The 17979-nt window shown below is 46.6% G+C and overlaps 1 protein-coding gene across 1 annotated transcript in view; it reads right to left on the bottom strand.

Moving 5' to 3' along the window:
• WDR17 (WD repeat domain 17) overlaps positions 1-17748 on the bottom strand; it is an 83208-nt gene extending 65460 nt beyond the window's left edge. The window contains exons 1-2 of the mRNA XM_081085095.1: positions 17636-17748; positions 2639-2759 (exon numbers count right to left, since the gene is read on the bottom strand). Of these exons, the coding sequence (XP_080941221.1) occupies positions 2639-2704 (66 nt within the window). The 5' untranslated portion in view covers positions 2705-2759; positions 17636-17748. The remainder of the gene's footprint in view (positions 1-2638; positions 2760-17635) is intronic.
• Between the last annotated feature and the right edge of the window lie 231 nt (positions 17749-17979).

The raw sequence follows: 17979 nt of genomic DNA, 5'->3' as shown, positions 1-17979 counted from the left end.
GCAGCGAGCCTACCAAGCAGCAGCGGTGGCAGGTGCAGCCGGGCTGGGATGAGCAGGAATGGCAGCCAGAAGCGGCAGGAGGCACTGGATTGCCGGTTTGGGCCCAATCCCCACCGGATATGCCAAGGGACCCCACAGATGCACGAATCCATGCACCAGGCCTCTAGTATGCATATAAGATCTTTGGTTAATCTCTTCCTGCCCTCCCCACTCCCCATTCCCTCCTTTCCTCTGAGATTCATCAGTCTGTTCCATGTTTCCATGCCTGTGCATTGAGCATCTGCCTCCTGGCGGTCAGTGCCTGTCATAACTACCAGTTGAACAGTCGAATGGTCGCATAGGCTTTTATATAGAGAGACTAGAGCAGCCGTGGGCAAACTACGGCCCGCGGGCCGGATACGGCCTGTTTGAAATGAATAAAACTAAAAAAAAAAAAAAGACCGTACCCTTTTATGTAATGATGTTTACTTTGAATTTATATTAGTTCACACAGACACTCCATCCATGCTTTTGTTCCAGCCCTCCAGTCCAGTTTAAGAACACATTGTGGCCCTTGAGTCAAAAAGTTTGCCCACCCCTGGACTAGAGGCCTGGTGCACAAAAATTTGTGCACTCGGGGGGAAGGGGGGGGTCCCTCAGCCCGGCCTGTGCCCTCTCGCAGTCTGGGACCCCTCGGGAGATAACGACCTGCTGACTTAGGCCTGCTCCCGGGTGGCAGAGGGCAGGCCCAATCCCTAGGTGCAGCCCCTGGTCGGGCTCAGAGCAGGGCCTATTGGGGAGTTGGGGCATCGCCCCCTGTCATGCACAGAGCAGGGAAGATTGGGAGGTTGCGATGCCACCCTCAGTCACGCTCAGGGTAGGGCCGATTGGGGGATTGGGGCACCGCCCCCTGTCACACTCAAGGCAGGGTCAATGGGGAGGTTGCGGCGCCACCCCTTGTCACACACAGAGCAGGGCCAATCAGGGAGTTGGGGTGCTGCCCGTTGTCACGGACAGAGCAGGGCCCATCAGGGGGGTTGGGGCTCCATACCCTGTCACACACAGAGCAGGGCGGATCAGGGGGTTGGGGCGCCGCACCCTGTCACACTCAGGGCAGGGCCGATGGGGAGGTTATGGCTCTACCCCGTCACACACAGAGCAGGGCCCGTGGGGTGGGGGGGGTTGGGGCGCCGCACCCTGTCACCCACAGAGCAGGGCCGATCAGGGGGTTGGGGCGCCACACCCTGTCACACACAGAGCCGCAGGGCGATCAGGGGGTTGGGGAGCTCCCCCCTATCAGGCACAGAGTAGGGCCGATCAGGGGGTTGGGTGCCTTCCCCTGTCACGAACAGAGCAGGGCGGATAGGGAGGTTGTGGCCCCGCCCCCTGTCACACACAGAGCTGCAGGGCGATCAGGGGGTTTGGGCGCTGCCCCCTGTCATGCTGATCCCGGTGCTGGGAGACATATTACCCTTTTACTATATAGGATAGAGGCCTGGTGCACGGGTGGGGGCCGGCTGGTTTGCCCTGAAAGGTGTCCTGGATCAGGGTGGGGGTCCCCACTGGGGTGCCTGGCCAGCCTGGATGAGGGGATGATGGCTGTTTGCAGCTGGTCACACACCCTTCAGGGTGGGGATCCCCACTGGGGTGCCTGGCCAGTCTGGGTGAGGGGCTGAGGGCTGTTTTCAGGATGGCGGGTGACTGAAGCTCCCAACCGCTCCTTTTTTTCTTTGTTTTTTTTTTTTTTATTCTGGGCCAGCTTTAGCTCTGAGGCTTGGCTCCAGCTCTGAGGCCTCGGCTGCTGAAAGCAGGTATCTGGTTTGTTTGGGTTCTATAATCAAAACACTGTTTCAACTCCAGCTCTGAGATCCCGGCTGGCTGAAAGCAGGTTTCTGGAGTTTGTTTAGCTTCTATATTTGTAACAATGTTTCAAACTGCAAGCTCAGAGGCCGGCAGCAGCAGGCGGGGAACATTAGCTTCCTCTGTCACTGAAGCAAGCAAGCCTCATGTTCGCTTCAAGCTGCCTGGCTGCTGGCCGCCATCTTGGCTGGCAGTTAATTTGCATATCGCCCTGATTAGCCAATGGGAAGGGTAGCGAAGTGATACCAATTTGCATGTTTCTCTTTTATTAGTGTAGATATATAGATAGTATTATTATACGCATCTATTCATTGAATGCATTTCTTAATGAAAAATTATTTCACTGAAATTATTGCTATTTTTATATATTAATCTCATTAGAAAGAATTCTAGTTTATACAGGGTCAGTCAAAAGTCTGTTTACAGTTATGAGTATGCAAAACACAGAATTCTTGTATTATTACTTACTATTGTTTTATTTTCCATATGAACAACTGTAAACCTATTTTTGCCCCACTTTATATTTAAGCCTAAAGACAATCTGAAAACACTATGAATTCATCTTAAACCAGGATAGAAAAATGCCTTTTCTTCAATGTATAGGTAATTAGGACTATTTGCATGTATCATCTTCTTACCTCTGCTTTTAAATCTATCAAATAAGTATCTTACTTGACTCAAACTTTTGCAATGCAAAATTGTCCACAATGAAAATGACACAGTAATACAATACAATTGCATGAGAAATAAAACAGAAAAAAAAACATAAAATTATAATTACAACATAAATATCGCTTACTCTTTGCAGTCCTTCATACCAATCATCTTGCTCAAACCAACTTGAAATGTAAGTCATCCAAGCCATAGGCTGTTTCTACCTTAATCAAGGCAAATGGAAAGTCAGCATCGCAAGGCAGCACCTAAAGTAACAACAATGAGTTTCAACCACGCAGCTCCCCAACTCTGCCTGGAGAAGGGCTGTTCAGGACAAGAAGCGAGGCGTGCACACACATTTCAGCTGAAGCAGCGTTAACGATTTACAAAGAACAGTATCTGTAGAAATAATGCTAAACCAGAAAATGGACGCCTATATTCAACTAAGAAAAAAAATAAAACAATAATGTTATTTCACAGTACCTGAGAAAATGCTGTATCAAAGAGTTTATTTGGTTTACAGTTTTCATTCTAAAAATCTTAGTTTTAACTTTCGCAAGAAACAGGTGAGTTTCTAGAAGTTACCAAGTTAGCACAAGAACACACAAAATAACAGGAAGCAGAAAATCAGTTTCTTTGTCAACCTTAGGAGTTGGACAGACAGCTCGGAGAGAGTTTCTAGGTTAACAACTGTACGAGGACAAGGTCAGTCCTATATATCTATTTGCTTCCAGCTCAGCTGGCTGCTAACCTTAGCACCTGAAATGGTTTAGAGACAGCACAGGACTGAATGGGGTGCTAAGGTGTTCCACAGAGAATCAAAATCACGCCCACGGGGCTTCATTTTAGTCTTACTCACTTCCAGAAGAAGTTATGTACTAGCCACGCTAAAGAAGAGATTTCTTGGAATCCTGGGAGGATATCTGAACTTGAAAATGGCCTCCCTAAAGCTGAGGTGTATCACCCACTGTGTAACAGGTTTTGTGTGATCCTGTCCTGGCTGAGCTCATCAAACCCTCACACCTCGGGGAAGAAAAAAAGGAAGGGAAGGAGAGAGGAAAGGAGAAGGGAAGAGAGGTGGTGGTGGAAAGAAAAAAGAAAACAATTTGAAGAATGTGAGGTTCCATTTTTCATACCCCAAAAGCAAACTAGCTGTTGTTCTGACATCGAGAGAGAGACTTGTATGGCATGTAAATGTCACTGTAGGTAAGTGAGAACAGCCTATGGCTACAAATTTATCAATGGACCACGACCCTCTTCTGCAGAAGTCTTCTTGTTTTCTAGAAATATTGTCAATACTACCTGCTTGAAGCCTTACAGAGAAGGCTCCAGGATCGGTACAACTTCCTGCTTAAGGTTCCCACCTTGGTTCCAGAATGTGGACCGTGTTTTCTGTCCTGCCCTTTGAGTTCCCCCGGACCCCTTGACCCTGCCTCGCTGCTCAGGACTGGAATCTCCTGCACTGTCCCCCACTCTGGGTTTGCTCCCCACACACCCACTGTTGTCTCTCTTGTCTATTGCTTATCTGATTTTGAGCTACAATTCTATGTCCTGCATTAAGCGTTCTTACCCCGCCTTGAACTTCTATCTAGCAGCTGACCAACAACTCTAACGACCTTGCTACTATTTCAGTGGTTCAGTCTCTCTTCTAATACACTCCACCAACATCACCCATGCCAAACGCCCAAACTCCATTCCAAACTACCTACCGAACCTAGACCCCTCCGCCTTTTACCTGGTAATCTCATGTGAACATGTGTAAAACCCAGCTCATCTCTCTTGAGCGAGGCTTCTCCTTTCCACCACTCCCAAACAGCCTTGACTTTCCCCTGCGGTCCCCATTTCAGAGACGATCGTTATACTCAGCAACCCAAGACACCGACTCCAGGCCGCCTTTCGTCCCCTCCCACTCCCCTCCCAGGACATTCGATCTCCAAGTCTTTTAACAGATCTCTTCAAAAAGCCCTTCGCTCCCTCCCAATGCCACTGTTTGGGGCAAACCCCCGTGTCTTGCATAAACTAATAAACGAGGTTACTTACCAATCCCTCCTTCCACTGCAGTCCCTCAACACGTCCTATACTGTCGTGACTTTATGTCCAGACGTTTTCAAATGCTTTTGCCTGAACTGTCCTTCCCCTCCCCCTTTTCCGGTGAATAACAAGCTCTTCCATATTGAGGGTCTTACAAGACCCACCTTAAATATCCCTCTTCTCTGAAGCCTTCCGCAATGCACCAAGTCCCTCACCTGCTGGGGTCCAACCCGGCACTCACCTGGGTGCCTTTAAGTTGGTATCTGTACTGAACAGTGAAAATTTGTGTGGATATAAATTGTGAGCTCTGTGAGGCAAAGGGCCACACCACAACCGTATCTGTACGGAAACACAACGTGTCCGCCAGAGAGTTGACAGAAGAGCCCGGCGACCAGGGGCGGGTCACAGGAACGGAAGGCGCCCAGAGCTGACACTCAGGGAGGAGCCTACGACACAGACCCCAGTGACCTGTGAGGGACCCACCAAGCAAAGTGGGAGCACTCTTCCATGCCTTGTGCGGAAATGACTAACCACTCACTTAAGAAATTGTCTTTAAAAGGTGCAAATGTGCCGAAACCGGTTTGGCTCAGTGGATAGAGCGTCGGCTTGCGGACTGAAGGGTCCCAGGTTCGATTCCGGTCGGGGGCATGTGCCTGGGTTGCGGGCACATCCCCGGTGGGAGATGTGCAGGGGGCAGCTGATCGATGTTTCTCTCTCATCGATGTTTCTAACTCTCTATCCCTCTCCCTTCCTCTCTCTAAAAATATCAATAAAATATATTTTTTTAAAAAAATTAAAAAAAAAGGTGCAAATGCTCACTTGAACTGGTACCATTATTTTATCATTATCCCAGACACCAAGTGTCATTTATTACAACACTGCAAATCCAACGCAGTTAACACGAACACCTTGTTGACAGGGCACACATCGTCTCATGATTATTTCCTGATGTTATTCCATGAGCACTAGTTTCCATATTTGCAAGAATTAAGAAAAGCAAAATACTTCATGTCATGTAATCTCAGGCGAAACATTATCTTGCCTAGAAGTACACATTTCTTCATGGCACTCCGGGTATTCTGATGGCCTGAGAGTGAACAGAACCTGGTTCGTTTAGTGTAAGAATGGCAGACAGTTTCCAATTCCCGAACCTCCCTCCCTGTCAGAACCGTCTTGGGTGCAGAGGGAGACTCTGAACTGCCCTCGGAAGAGACGTGGGAACTGAGACAGGAAGGCGGGGTGATGGTGGCTTCGTCCACTCCTTCACCCGGTAAGATCAGGGATGGAAGGAAATGACAATAATCAAACCCCAGTGTCATCATGATAAAGACATAAACAAAGGCAATAAAGGAGAATGTTTGCAATGTCAGAAACCTTACTGCAAGTATTACTATCCAAACACAGCCTGGCTGTCGGTCCTGACCTCGCACACACTCTCCGCATGTCTGTTTGCCATGACCTCCTCGGGGGCAGACGGTCCCTGCCTGCTGCCTTTGGACTTGCCACGCAACTTGTTTGGCCTCGTGACAGGTGGGCAGACATCACTGTCCCAGGTCTATTCCGACCCTCGTGCCCCTGCTGTCAACCTGAGAAGGACAGTCCATGGCTACCTCGCTGGGCCAAGGAGGACAGAGCTGCCCAGACCAATCCCAGGCCTCCAGGGAGGCGCAGGACCACCCAGCTTAGCCAAACCTGTTAGGAAAACCCTAGGATTACACCTGTGAGCATATTAATGCTCGCTGTCCTACTGTGCTGAGTGTGGGAGGGGTCTGTACCAGCATTTTTGTGGCAATAGCTCCCTGATGCATACAACGGCCCCCAGGGATATCAGACCCAGCACTGCTGAGCCACGAAGACACTCCACTCCACGGAGCTCTGCTCGCCCAGTCAGCAGGCTCCCTTCACCTGCATGGGGAAAGCAGGGCTGATGCCTGTAGGAAGGAAGCAGGGTTTACAAGGTTTAGCGTGTCCTGACAACCTATGTGCGGGAGGAGAGTTACAGAGGACAGGACGTTCTTTAGATAGCTAAATAGGGCAAGAGACAGTTATGTAGATAAAGAATCTGAGTTAGCTCATGTTTTTTTTTCAGTCTCTGAGGGTCAGTCATTTCACAGGAGGCAAACGCAGGGGCACATCTGAGGAGGCCCAGTCAGACGGGGGTGGGGTTTCCATCTGAGAAACACCCTTTTCAGAAGCGCTTTCTAATTCTGTGTCAGGACGGGTAGGACGAAGCACAAGACGTAGGCCCTGCTCTCGTTCTGAGAAGCTGGCCGCAGCGTCCAGTCCTCACCTCGGGCCATAATTACAAGGACTGAAATCAAAACCGTGGCGGGCAGTCCCTGGCCGAGAGCTGAACGTACTAAAAGTTCTCTGGGTGTAAATGTATGGGGACCTATTTGTGCCAGATCCCGAAGTGTCCGCTTCTGCGCTCTTCTGCCGGAACCTGGGCTGTTTCTATCGCTCTCGCCTGTGTAACATCCCAACACAGTGAAATGACACGGCGGCCTATGCCCGAAGTCGGTCTCCGCTGTCTCTGCTTTGATTCCACAGCCAGGTTTCTCCACCCAGTGTCACCTGCTGTCTCAGACCAGGGCATCCATCGGCTTAACCCTCTGAAATGTCGGCATCGGCAGCCTGTCCTTTCCTATCCGAAGTCTGTCCCCACCAGGGACGCCTTCTAACCTATGGCACCAGCTGCAGTTAAGCTCTCAGTCGGCCCTGTCTCCGTTACCATGTGACACAGCAAAGGTACTTACAGGAACTTCCCAAGGAACTGGAATTAACGTGCAAGGTGAGCACAGGCCACCACTGGTTCAATCAAACAGGGGAGCACGAAGTATGACATCATGCACTGCTCAAATCACCCCCTTCCCCATCCCTGCATCTGACCTGCCTAGAGCCCTGCTGGGACGGTCAGAGGAGAGGACGGGGCTGGGAGAGGGACTCGGGAAGCGTACACGTGCCTCCTGCAGGCGGTGCACAGGGTGCTGCAGACCTGGGATCACCTGCCCGCCTACACCAGGAATAAACTCTCCTCGCAGGCACCGAAAGGAGTGGAAGGCAGCTGTCAGAAGCGCCATGTCACTGCTCTTAGGGCGATCCCTCTACCCCACCTCTGTCAAAGCCCTGCAGTAAAACGTCAGGAGGAAGAGCTAGAAGCAGGCACACAGTTTAAAAAGTGTGCTTGGAATGGTCAGAATGGTTCCCCACTTTTGAAAGATTGCTCTTTAGTTTGTCAGTTTATTTTGTTCATTAGATTCCACATATAAGTGAGATCGTGCGAACAAAATAGACGCAGAGACGTGGAGGCATGCAACAGAATGAGGATTCTCAGAGAGAAGGTGGGGGTGGGGAGGGAAGAGACCTTATGTGCGCATTTGCATAAACCATGGACAGACAACAGTGGGGCGAAGGCCTGGGAAAGGGATGGGAGAGGGCAGAGAGAAGTCAATGGGGGGAAAAGTGGACATCTGTAATATTTTCAATAATAAAGACAAATTAAATATATATATATATATATATATTGTTATTTATAAATAAGACCCTGGCTTCCAGCAATGGCACACAAGTATATATATTCTAGTTCTCCCACTGAGAGCAACTAGGAAAAGTGGATAAAAATACGTAAGCTCTCAGGCTAAGAAGAGGAGTCACAAGAGAAGTCCAAAGAGCCTAGCCGAGCACGTTTTCGTTGATGATGGTGGTTGGGGTGGAGGGTGGGGTGGATGCCACATTCTCCCCAACAGCATTTGCCTAAATAAAATACTGAGAAGCTCTGGAGAGCTCTGGTGATGTCATAGGGCTGGACGGGGGAAATGACCTAATAATGGTGTCCTTTCAGCAAGAATAATCTGGGGCTATGGCTTAACCGTTTGCACGCCATAAGCGTCTATAGACGCAAGCGGCGCACCTTTTTTAATTAAATTCAGAATATCGTGGCAGTTAATTTGAAGACTAAGGAGGAAATAGAAACAGACCATCCCTCACAAAGCCTGAGGGTCAGCTTCAAACAAATTCACCCACGACTGGAGCGAGTGGTCTTCCCCACACTAATGCTTTTCAAAGCAAAAGTGAATTCTCTCTGGAGGAAGATAGCAAAGACCCACTCCCCGGGGCAGAAGGGGAGAAGCCAAAGCTGATCGGGTGGGTGGAGGGTGGGCAGGACAACATCTGCAGGGAAACTCAGCCCAGATCTGCCAGGGTTTGAGGAGGTGCAGTCTCTCCCGCCCAACAGCCTCACGGATCCAGAGCCCAGTGTGGCTGCCACAAAGGGCAGTGGGGAGGGGGAGACACGCCGATCGCCCCCAAGGGCAGGTTCCCCCATCTGGGAGATGGAAATCGTAGTATCACCATAGATTCGGGGTGCTTGCACTAATTAAAATGAGCTACCCACACCAAGTGGATGAAGCCTGAAATGCCATGGTGACTGAAAGTCCAACATACAGTGACACATAGCACATGACTCCGTTTATCAAGCTTTAAACACGAGCAGGATTCATCTGTGCTGTTAGAGGTTCTGAGCAAGTTTTCTCTGGGGAGAAGGAAGGAGTCAGGGGAAGGAGCCATAAGGGGATTTCCAGGAAGCTTAAAATGTTTCTTTTTATGCTAAATATGCTAATGGGAACATTCTGCTGCTCTAAAGCACTAAGTTGCACATTTCTGCTGTCAGTCATATAATCTAAACAAAAAGAAATCAGACATTAGGAATCCATAGCAGTGTTTTCTAATACTAACAGCAAAGTAAAGGAGGAGCACCCCCAATAATCTTGTCCACATGTAGATATTGCATAATTGGATTTTATTTTCTAAGTTCACTGGGACACTCTCATTTATCTTGTTATTTTCCCCTTAGAGTTCCCTGCCCAGCTACCACCCCAGCCATCATATTCCGGAACACATTAACTTACGTCTTTCTTTGAGATAGAGCACTAATATTTTATCCATCCACAATCGTTTTTAGAAACAGTGTCAAGGACAAGCAGATGGACACAAAAAATAAATAATCTGATAACAGGAGAAGAGCAGAAACTGAAGTCTACCCTGAAGGGGCTGAGAGGGGCTACATTAAGGATATGCATTGCCCTAGCCAGTATGGCTCAGTGAATAGAGCGCTGGCCTGAGGACCAAAGGGTCCCAGGTTCAATTACAGGTTCGACTGGTACCTTGGTTGCAGGCTCCTCCCCAGCCCAGGCCCTGGTCAGGGTGCATGCCAGAAGCAACCAATCGATGTGTCTCTCTCACATCGATGTTTCTGTCTTTCCCTCTCTCTCCCACTGTCTCTAAAACAGCGGTTCTCAACCTGTGGGTCGCGACCCCTTTGGCGGTCTAACGACCCTTTCACTGGGGTCGCCTAAGACCATCTGCATATCAGATATTTACATGACGATTCATAACAGTGGCAACATGACAGTTATCTCGTAGCAACGAAAATAATTTTATGGTTGGGTCATAACATGAGGAACTGTATTTAAAGGGCCAGAAGGTTCTCAACTGCACTATATGCACAAGGCTATGCCAACATGTTTTTGGAATTATATAATCAATACGTGCTTGTTAAAAAACTTCAGAAGCTGCAGAAAACGAGAAGAGTTTATTTGCATTAGTTCCTAGTTTACTAACTTGAGGTCTTCCCCTGTCTGGTGTCCACGATTCTAAATGACCACTTTCTCACTGAGATACGAAAACTACAGTAACCAAGGATGACTGAGATTTTAAATCAGTGCCTCTACAAGTGGGGCTCTCGGGTCTCTTGTATCAGAATTCACTAAGAAACCGGCCAAGGATCAGATTCCCGGATGCTGCCCCAAAGCCAGTGGGTCAGCATCTCAGGGTCTGGCTACCTGCTTTTCAGCATCTCTCCCAGGGGGTTAATGTGCACAGTAAAGCTGAGGGCCACTTTCTTAATCCAGCAACAGGACAGGACATCAGCAGAACACCCGTCTCTGTTATCTCTACTCGCGGAGATTCACCTCTTCCATTTCTATCATCCGTAAGCGTTGCTCTCACGCATTCGGCAGGGCGCTTTACCGAAGCATTCCCAACATATGTCAAGTCACAATGTTTTTAGAGCTTAGATTGTAAAACAGGTCACAGTAAGCACAGTATTAAGCTACGTTAAAACCCTGGATTAGGGAGCAAATAGAATCGGAGAAGGTCATTGCAGCAGTTCGAGTTTGGACCATAAAATAAGCACTTATATCAGTGTGAATTCCAATTTGATCCGCAAAATGCAGGCATTATATGTAGGACCACGAAACCGACTTAAAGATGTGGCAAAGCTAATGCATTCCATCGGTCAGCTACACATTCACTGTTATACCTCCCTACATTTTAACTACCAGACTGAAAATTATATGGAATTGAATTATAGAACTGGATTTCTCTAGGTCGGTGGTTCTCAACCTGTGGGTCGTGACCCCTTTGGGGGTCGAACGACCCTTTCATAGGGGTCGCCTAAGACCATCTATAACACATATATAATTACAAATATAATTACATATATAATTATATATGTAAACACATATATAATTACATATTGTTTTTGTGATTAATCACTATGCTTTAATTATGTTCAAATTGTAACAATGAAAATACATCCTGCATATCAGATATTTACATGACGATTCATAACAGTAGCAACATTACAGTTATGAAGTAGCAACGAAAATAATTTGATGGTTGGGGGTCACCACAACATGAGGAACTGTATTAAAGGGTCGCAGCGTTAGGAAGGTTGAGAACCACTGCTCTAGGTGCTCGAAGGATTACAGGATCTCTTTCGTTGTAATGTGGAAATGCTTTTTAATTTGATAGAAGAACGAATCCACTTTTCTTGAACAACAGGGTCACTCACATACCTTCAGTGTGAACATTCTGAAAGTCAGCCAAAAAAACAGTAAGGGGCAAAATCACATATGTTCACTCATCAACTAAGAAGTTAGAAGTAAATATTATAATGCAAATATGGAAATATTTGCCATAAAAAGATATAGGATTATTTCTGTAACAGAGCATGGCAAAAAGATGTAGCCTTGTCTCTGTCCATGGGACCGCTCCTCATGGTGGAAGACCTGAGTTACGCCATGACCCTGTCAAGCTGAGCATCCCCGCCCCTTCTAATTCTCTTGCGTAAGTTGGATTTTATCTGTGAGAATTTTAAGTAGGCTGGACCTTTACGCTTACCTATCTGTGGCAATCCGGATTTCCATTTGGCAGTCACTAAAGCTGGCATTTTCATATTCTGGGCAAAGGATGTTAAAAATTACACTGGCAAGTCAGTTGAAAAAAAAAAAACAGCAAAGGAATATAAAGCTTGAAAGCTTTAAAATGAAAAGAAGCAGCCCACATAAAGTTATTACATCCAAACATTTCTTTAATATGTGCACCATACAATGATGGGTGGCCTGGAATAAATCCTCAGCTTTGGTAAGTAAAAGGCTGTATCAGCGAAGGCAGGGCCAATGCATAGATCAGATCGGATGCTACTCTACTTTGACAGACCACCTGTCGAAAGGTATAACCTTAGCCAACATAAAATCCCCCTAAAGATGAACTGATATAATTAATAATGATAGCTATTATTGAAATATAGATACTTGTGAAATAGATCTACTATGTTTCTAGGAATGAATTCATTTGTTTAGTAGCACATGGTACTCCCAAGTTTCCAGAGGGGCATCAGACATGGACATCACCAGCTCGCGAGCTGATCAGACCCAATGGCGGCATGAAGCTCTGTCAGTACCCCTCCATCTCCACCTTCAGAAGAAGCAGCTGAGGCCCAGGGAAACCCAGATCCCTGGCCCGCCCCCAGAGATGCTGATTCCGTAGGGGTGTGGCCTGAAAATGTGCATTTCTAACATGCGCCCTGGCGATACCCATGCTGCTGGTGGAGGGTGCACACTGGATAATACCACTCAAGGTGGCATCTGCTACCAAAGTGGCAGAAAGTCTAGCAAATAAACGCATCCAACTTCAAAAATGTCACCTAATGGTAACCATAACCTACGCTTCAGACGTAACTTCCGAAAGCTTCCTATTGCTTATATTCTTAACAGTCCATTCTGGACGTTTGGGCTATGTGCACTTATAGTGCCACTGGGATGCATTAAGATAAAAAAAAAAATTGTAAGGTAACTGGATCCCAAAGAATCACAAAAGACTTTGCAGCAAAACTTAAATTGTATTAATGAGCAAATCAACAAATAGCAAAACGTGTAGGAAAACACTTTTTTAACTAATAGTTTAAGTAAAATCTTACATGATAAAAACCAAACACATGCACATTGTTCATTATGCACCTCAATCATTCTAACATTACAAAAGTGATCTAAACCTTCGTTACTCGAACTTTTGAATTAGTCACTTGAAGAAATGCAGTGAAAAAAGAAAATGATGTTGTGATACATTTTTAACATCTTTAGGGAGCAGCACAATGTTGAGTGCCAAAGGCTGAATAATACCACCCAAGCTTTCACACTGATTGATTTTAAGCAACACAATCTTTATGTGTTTAGTGACCTCATCCACAAAATAGTGGCGTTAGATTATTTTGTCTCCAAGGATCCCTCCAGCTTAAGGTGGGAATGCAGACTGGTGCAGCCACTATGGAAGACAGTATGGAGTTTCCTCAAAAAACTGAAAATGGAACTCCCATTTGACCCTGTGATCCCACTTCTAGGAATATATCCCAAGAAACCAGAAACACCAATCAGAAAGGATATATGCACCCCTATGTTCATAGCAGCACAATTCACCATAGCTAAGATCTGGAAACAGCCTAAGTGCCCATCAGTAGATGAATGGATTAGAAAACTGTGGTACATCTACACGATGGAATACTATGCTGCTGTAAAAAGGAAGGAACTCTTACCATTTGCAACAGCATGGATGGAACTGGAGAGCATTATGCTTAGTGAAATAAGCCAGTCAATGAAGGAAAAATACCACATGATCTCACTCATTCATGGATAATAGAGACCATTATAAACTTTTGAACAATAATAGCTACAGAGGCAAAGCTGCCTCAAACAGATTGTCAAACTGCAGGGGGAAGGCCGGGGAGGGTTGGGGGGCAGGAGGTAGGGGGGTAAGAGATCAACCGAAGGACTTGTATGCATGCATATAAGCATAACCAATGGACATAAGACACTGGGGGATGGGGGAGGCTAGGGGACTGTCTAGGGCGGGGGGGGAAAAATGGACACATATGTAATACCCTTTGTAATACTTTAAGCAATAAAATAAAAAAAATTAAAAAAAAAAGGATCCCTTCAGCTTAAATTCTGAAGCGACTCCTTCAAACCTGTTACCATGTTTACCTTAAAAATAAAATGTGGGCCCTGGCTGTTTTTGTTCAGTGGTTAGAGCATCGGCCTGCAGACCAAAGGGTCTCAGGTTCATTCCTGGTCAAGGGCACCTACCTGGGTTACAGGTTCAATCCCTACCCTGGTCAGGGCGCGTGCAAGAGGCAACCAATCAATGTGTCTCTCTCACATGGATGTTTCTCTCTCTCTCTCTCTCCCTCCCTCCTTCCTTCCATCCCCCCCTCTTTTCCACTCTCTCTAAAAATCAATGGAAAAATGTCCCGGATTAAATAAATAAATAAAATGTTGCATAACTTTTCATAACAACTCATTCATAATGTTTTTTCTTAAAGGACCAAACTAAATTAAATATTACCTATTTCTTATTAACCAAGACTTCAATTTTCAACCCCTCCATGTGCAGCTGTTTTTTATAGGGAATGAAAGCTTTCCTACAGCATATCAATCAGGAGTGCTCCTTGTAATGAGACTTATTTTCTACTTTCCAATTGGAAAGGAAGTTTTTTGTGTGTTTAGTATGAAATGGAATTTATTATACGTAATTGCAAGTGAGCCTACATGGATGCTGGTACATGCTCACAACTTAAAATGCTGACAATCTGGAAGAAAACAACAAACCTAAGCATAAGAAAAATTATTTAATGGCCTCTATGGTGAGTTCTCCATGACTGAGCATTCACATCTATGAATCAAGTATTCAATGATGCACCTTCTTCACTGAAGCATGGAAAAGTATTTCTTACATCTTTGGATAATTTTCTTAAACATTACAATGATCAATTATCCCAATACTGTCAAATAACACTGATAAATTATCTCTTGTATAATATTGTTGTATAAGATTTATATTACTATCTGTTTCCATTATATATGGATTTCTTAAATTAGAATATAATAGAATTCCAGAGTTTTAGGAGATAATTAGGCTACTAAATTATACTTCGTAAGTGCATATAAAGTAATAACAAGTTAAGACTTTTATCCGTATGGTTTAAAAAAAGTATCACTCAAGTACCTGCTAATGTGACATCCCTGTGACAACTGAGCCTGGGCCTATCGTTTTAGGTTGTCTTCTTTAGGAAGTCTAGCCTATTTCAAATGTTCGAATTTCTCTCCAGTTATATTTGTCTAGTCTTTGAAATCAAGCAAAAACAACCTCAACACTCTCCTAAGGGGACGGCCTATGTTTTACCATGAAAATTGTTGAAATCTTTCCAATTATTCAGTTGGGATTTTTACCTTCAATATTGAAAGGTGCAGGTCAGAGCTAGTCATTCTACAGTATTTCCCCCCATGTTTTAAAACCAAAGTTACAAGTCCTTGAACAGTTTAAATAACCTCAAGAAAGAGAAATGTTTTCCTTTAGGCTTTGTTCCTCTACAGAGTAACTCTGCGTGGGATTTCTTGTTCTCTGCAGGCATCGCTGTCTAATTTCTTGCTCACAGCAAGGTGAATAGTCTCAACAGGGAGAGAACAATGCCCATGTGGTTATCACGGACCACAGCCTGGCCTCGGAGGTTGAAAAGAGCCAGCCAACTCCTGGTTTAGTATGTGTTTCTGATACAAAAGAAAAGAAGGAGTCAGGTAAATAAGAAATCCCTCCCAATCTCCTAATGGGATTTCTGTGGATCAAAATACTCTCAAATCTCTGTCTCGAAGACACACTGGAAGCTACATAACTCCACTTTAATACTTCAGTCTGCCCAATGGAATAGATACACAAAACATAGAATGAGGTAGTTTGGCAATTACAGGAAGTAGAAGTAATGCTTGTATATACATCCTTATCATGAATGGCTGGGTAAACTGGTTATTCAGTAATCTGACCAACTGTTACCTTCCTCACATACATCGGATTTCAAGTACATACTGGAATATAGGAGGAAAAATCCTTCAAAACTGTTTGAATTTCATGTTAGCCTTCTTTACAGAGTTTAAGCAAATGTTATGTACTTTGGAGGCACTTTACTGGTAGTGACAACCTAGTCATTCATGTTTGATGTCTAGTATCTGTGAAGGTGAAACAAACAAAAATAAGACCATTCCAACTCTAAGCAATTTAAGAACTGCTCCTGACTTCCCTATGCCCAGGCCAAGGGCTTCAAGATGGCGCCTATAGAAGACAACAACCAAAACCTTCTCCCTGGGTAGTCCCTCTATTTGGAGCAGAGGAACTCAAAAATATTCTAAGCTTAATTAAGTTTGTGGCTTTCTAATAGATGGCGTTATTATGTGACTGATGGGTCACAAAAGATTTTAGGACACCAGAATTTAATTATTGAAAACAAGAAGAATGAAGAATTTTAAAACTTTTACATAAATACATTTTTTTTTTCAGAGATACAGTTCTTTAAGTACTTCTATTGATGTCAATACAGGGGAACACGGGATCTATATAAATAATACCATTCAACTACGTGTTTTATATAGAGTAAGTTTGTAGAGCACACTTAATTATATTATTTTTTTTCCTTTCCATGTGTGCCCTTTGAAATAGGCATTGGTTTATTCCAATTTAGAAAATCTCCCAGGAACTAGTAACGCAAGGACAGTCAAGTAGCGTGGTAACATCAGTCTCCACGCAAGCCACCAGAGCATGTTCCCCCAAAGGTTGTTGAATCCACAGTCACCCAATGACTACATTTAACTTTAGATCGCAGAGCAGGCAGGAGGGTGAGACCACTGGACCCAGGCCGGGAAGAGGGGACTATGCCCCTGTCTCCCTAACCCTAACCCTGGGGCCAAGCGGCACAATCTCAAGGGGAGTGGGAGCTTCTCCCAGGGGCTGTCGGCACCAGCCCCCGCATCAGTGCCCGCCCCTCCAGCCAACCTCCAAGGCCAGGCTGCGGCCTGGGACAGTCACAGGGACACCACTCTCTCCCTGTTGGCAGACTCTTCCCTGGAGATTTACAAACAAGAATAATTACGCAGGGATGCCTGCGGAGAGCTGCAGAAATCCCCGAGGAATGTCCTCTGTAGAGAAACAGAACCTCAAGGAAACCGTCCTCTTAACTGAGGTGACTTAACATACTCAACCAGGACCCGTAACCTCGGTTACGGAGATTGGCAGAGAAATGAGATCCAGTGAATAGTATGTCTGAAAGTCTCAGACAACGAAAGATTGAGGAATGCAGTGTTTCTCTTCAAATCCTTGCTGAAGGCGCGTAAGTAAATGTATCTACGGGAGTGACAAACACAAGTGTGCCTGATGTTTGATACAAGACCAAAGTAATCACTAAATGTCATTCCAATCAATTGCTTTTACTTGATATAGAAAAAAAGTCAGCTTACATTTTGCTCCTGTTACTATCTGCCTGCAAAAAGTCTGGATTGTTTAGGGGGCAGGAAGTGTGGCATTTTCGTGAAATACAGCGTCTACGAGGCCCCTCACATTTCACACTGTCTTTTCCCCGAATGTTTCCTCCTTTCTGACAGCGTTCCCGGTACAGCCTGAAGATGAAGACCCTCCTCGGAGGGGAGGTCATCAGCACAGCACTGCCGGCGGGCACCGAGGGGGACCCCCCCCCCCCGAATCCACACACGCCCAGCGAGCACAGGAACACCCCGTCTCCCGGCACTGAGACCTGTGAGTGCGGGGGCTGGTGCGCAGGTCCTAACGAGGTGCGTCCGAAGCTGGGGATGGACCGCGGGACCCCGTCGGGGGCACAGCCCAGGGGCGCGCGGAGTCCGATCTGCGCTCCTGGAGGGACCGCAGGACCCATCGCTTGCACGACGCCACAGGGTCCGGGATCGCCGTCCCCCGCCCGCCGCCGCCGGCTCCTTACCTGGGTAGGAGGCGCCGCCGCCGCGCTCAGCAGCCCAGGATAAAGTGGGCGCAGCCGGCGAGCCCAAAGCGCGGCCCGGCCCCGCCTCGCCCGGCCCCGCCCTCTCCTCCCTCACCCGGCCCCGCCCTCTCACCCCCGAGCCCCGCCCCCATATCCCGCGCCCCGCCCTCTCCTCCCTCGCCCGGCCCCGCCCTCTCCCCCAGAGCCCCGCCCTCATCTCACGAGCCCCGCCCTCTCCTCCCGCGCACTAAGGATTCCAGGGCAGGAGGGAGGGCTCCACCAGCCAACCGCGGCCCTCCGGCGCCCCTGGTCCCGCCCCGAGGTCCACGTGACGGCTATCCTGG

This window comes from Myotis nattereri, assembly GCF_964212035.1.
Source record: "Myotis nattereri genome assembly, chromosome: 2".
NCBI classification, from domain to species: Eukaryota; Metazoa; Chordata; class Mammalia; order Chiroptera; family Vespertilionidae; genus Myotis; species Myotis nattereri.
The sequence above is the reverse complement of the archived record's forward strand: the minus strand, read 5'-3'. Positions and strand labels throughout refer to the sequence as shown.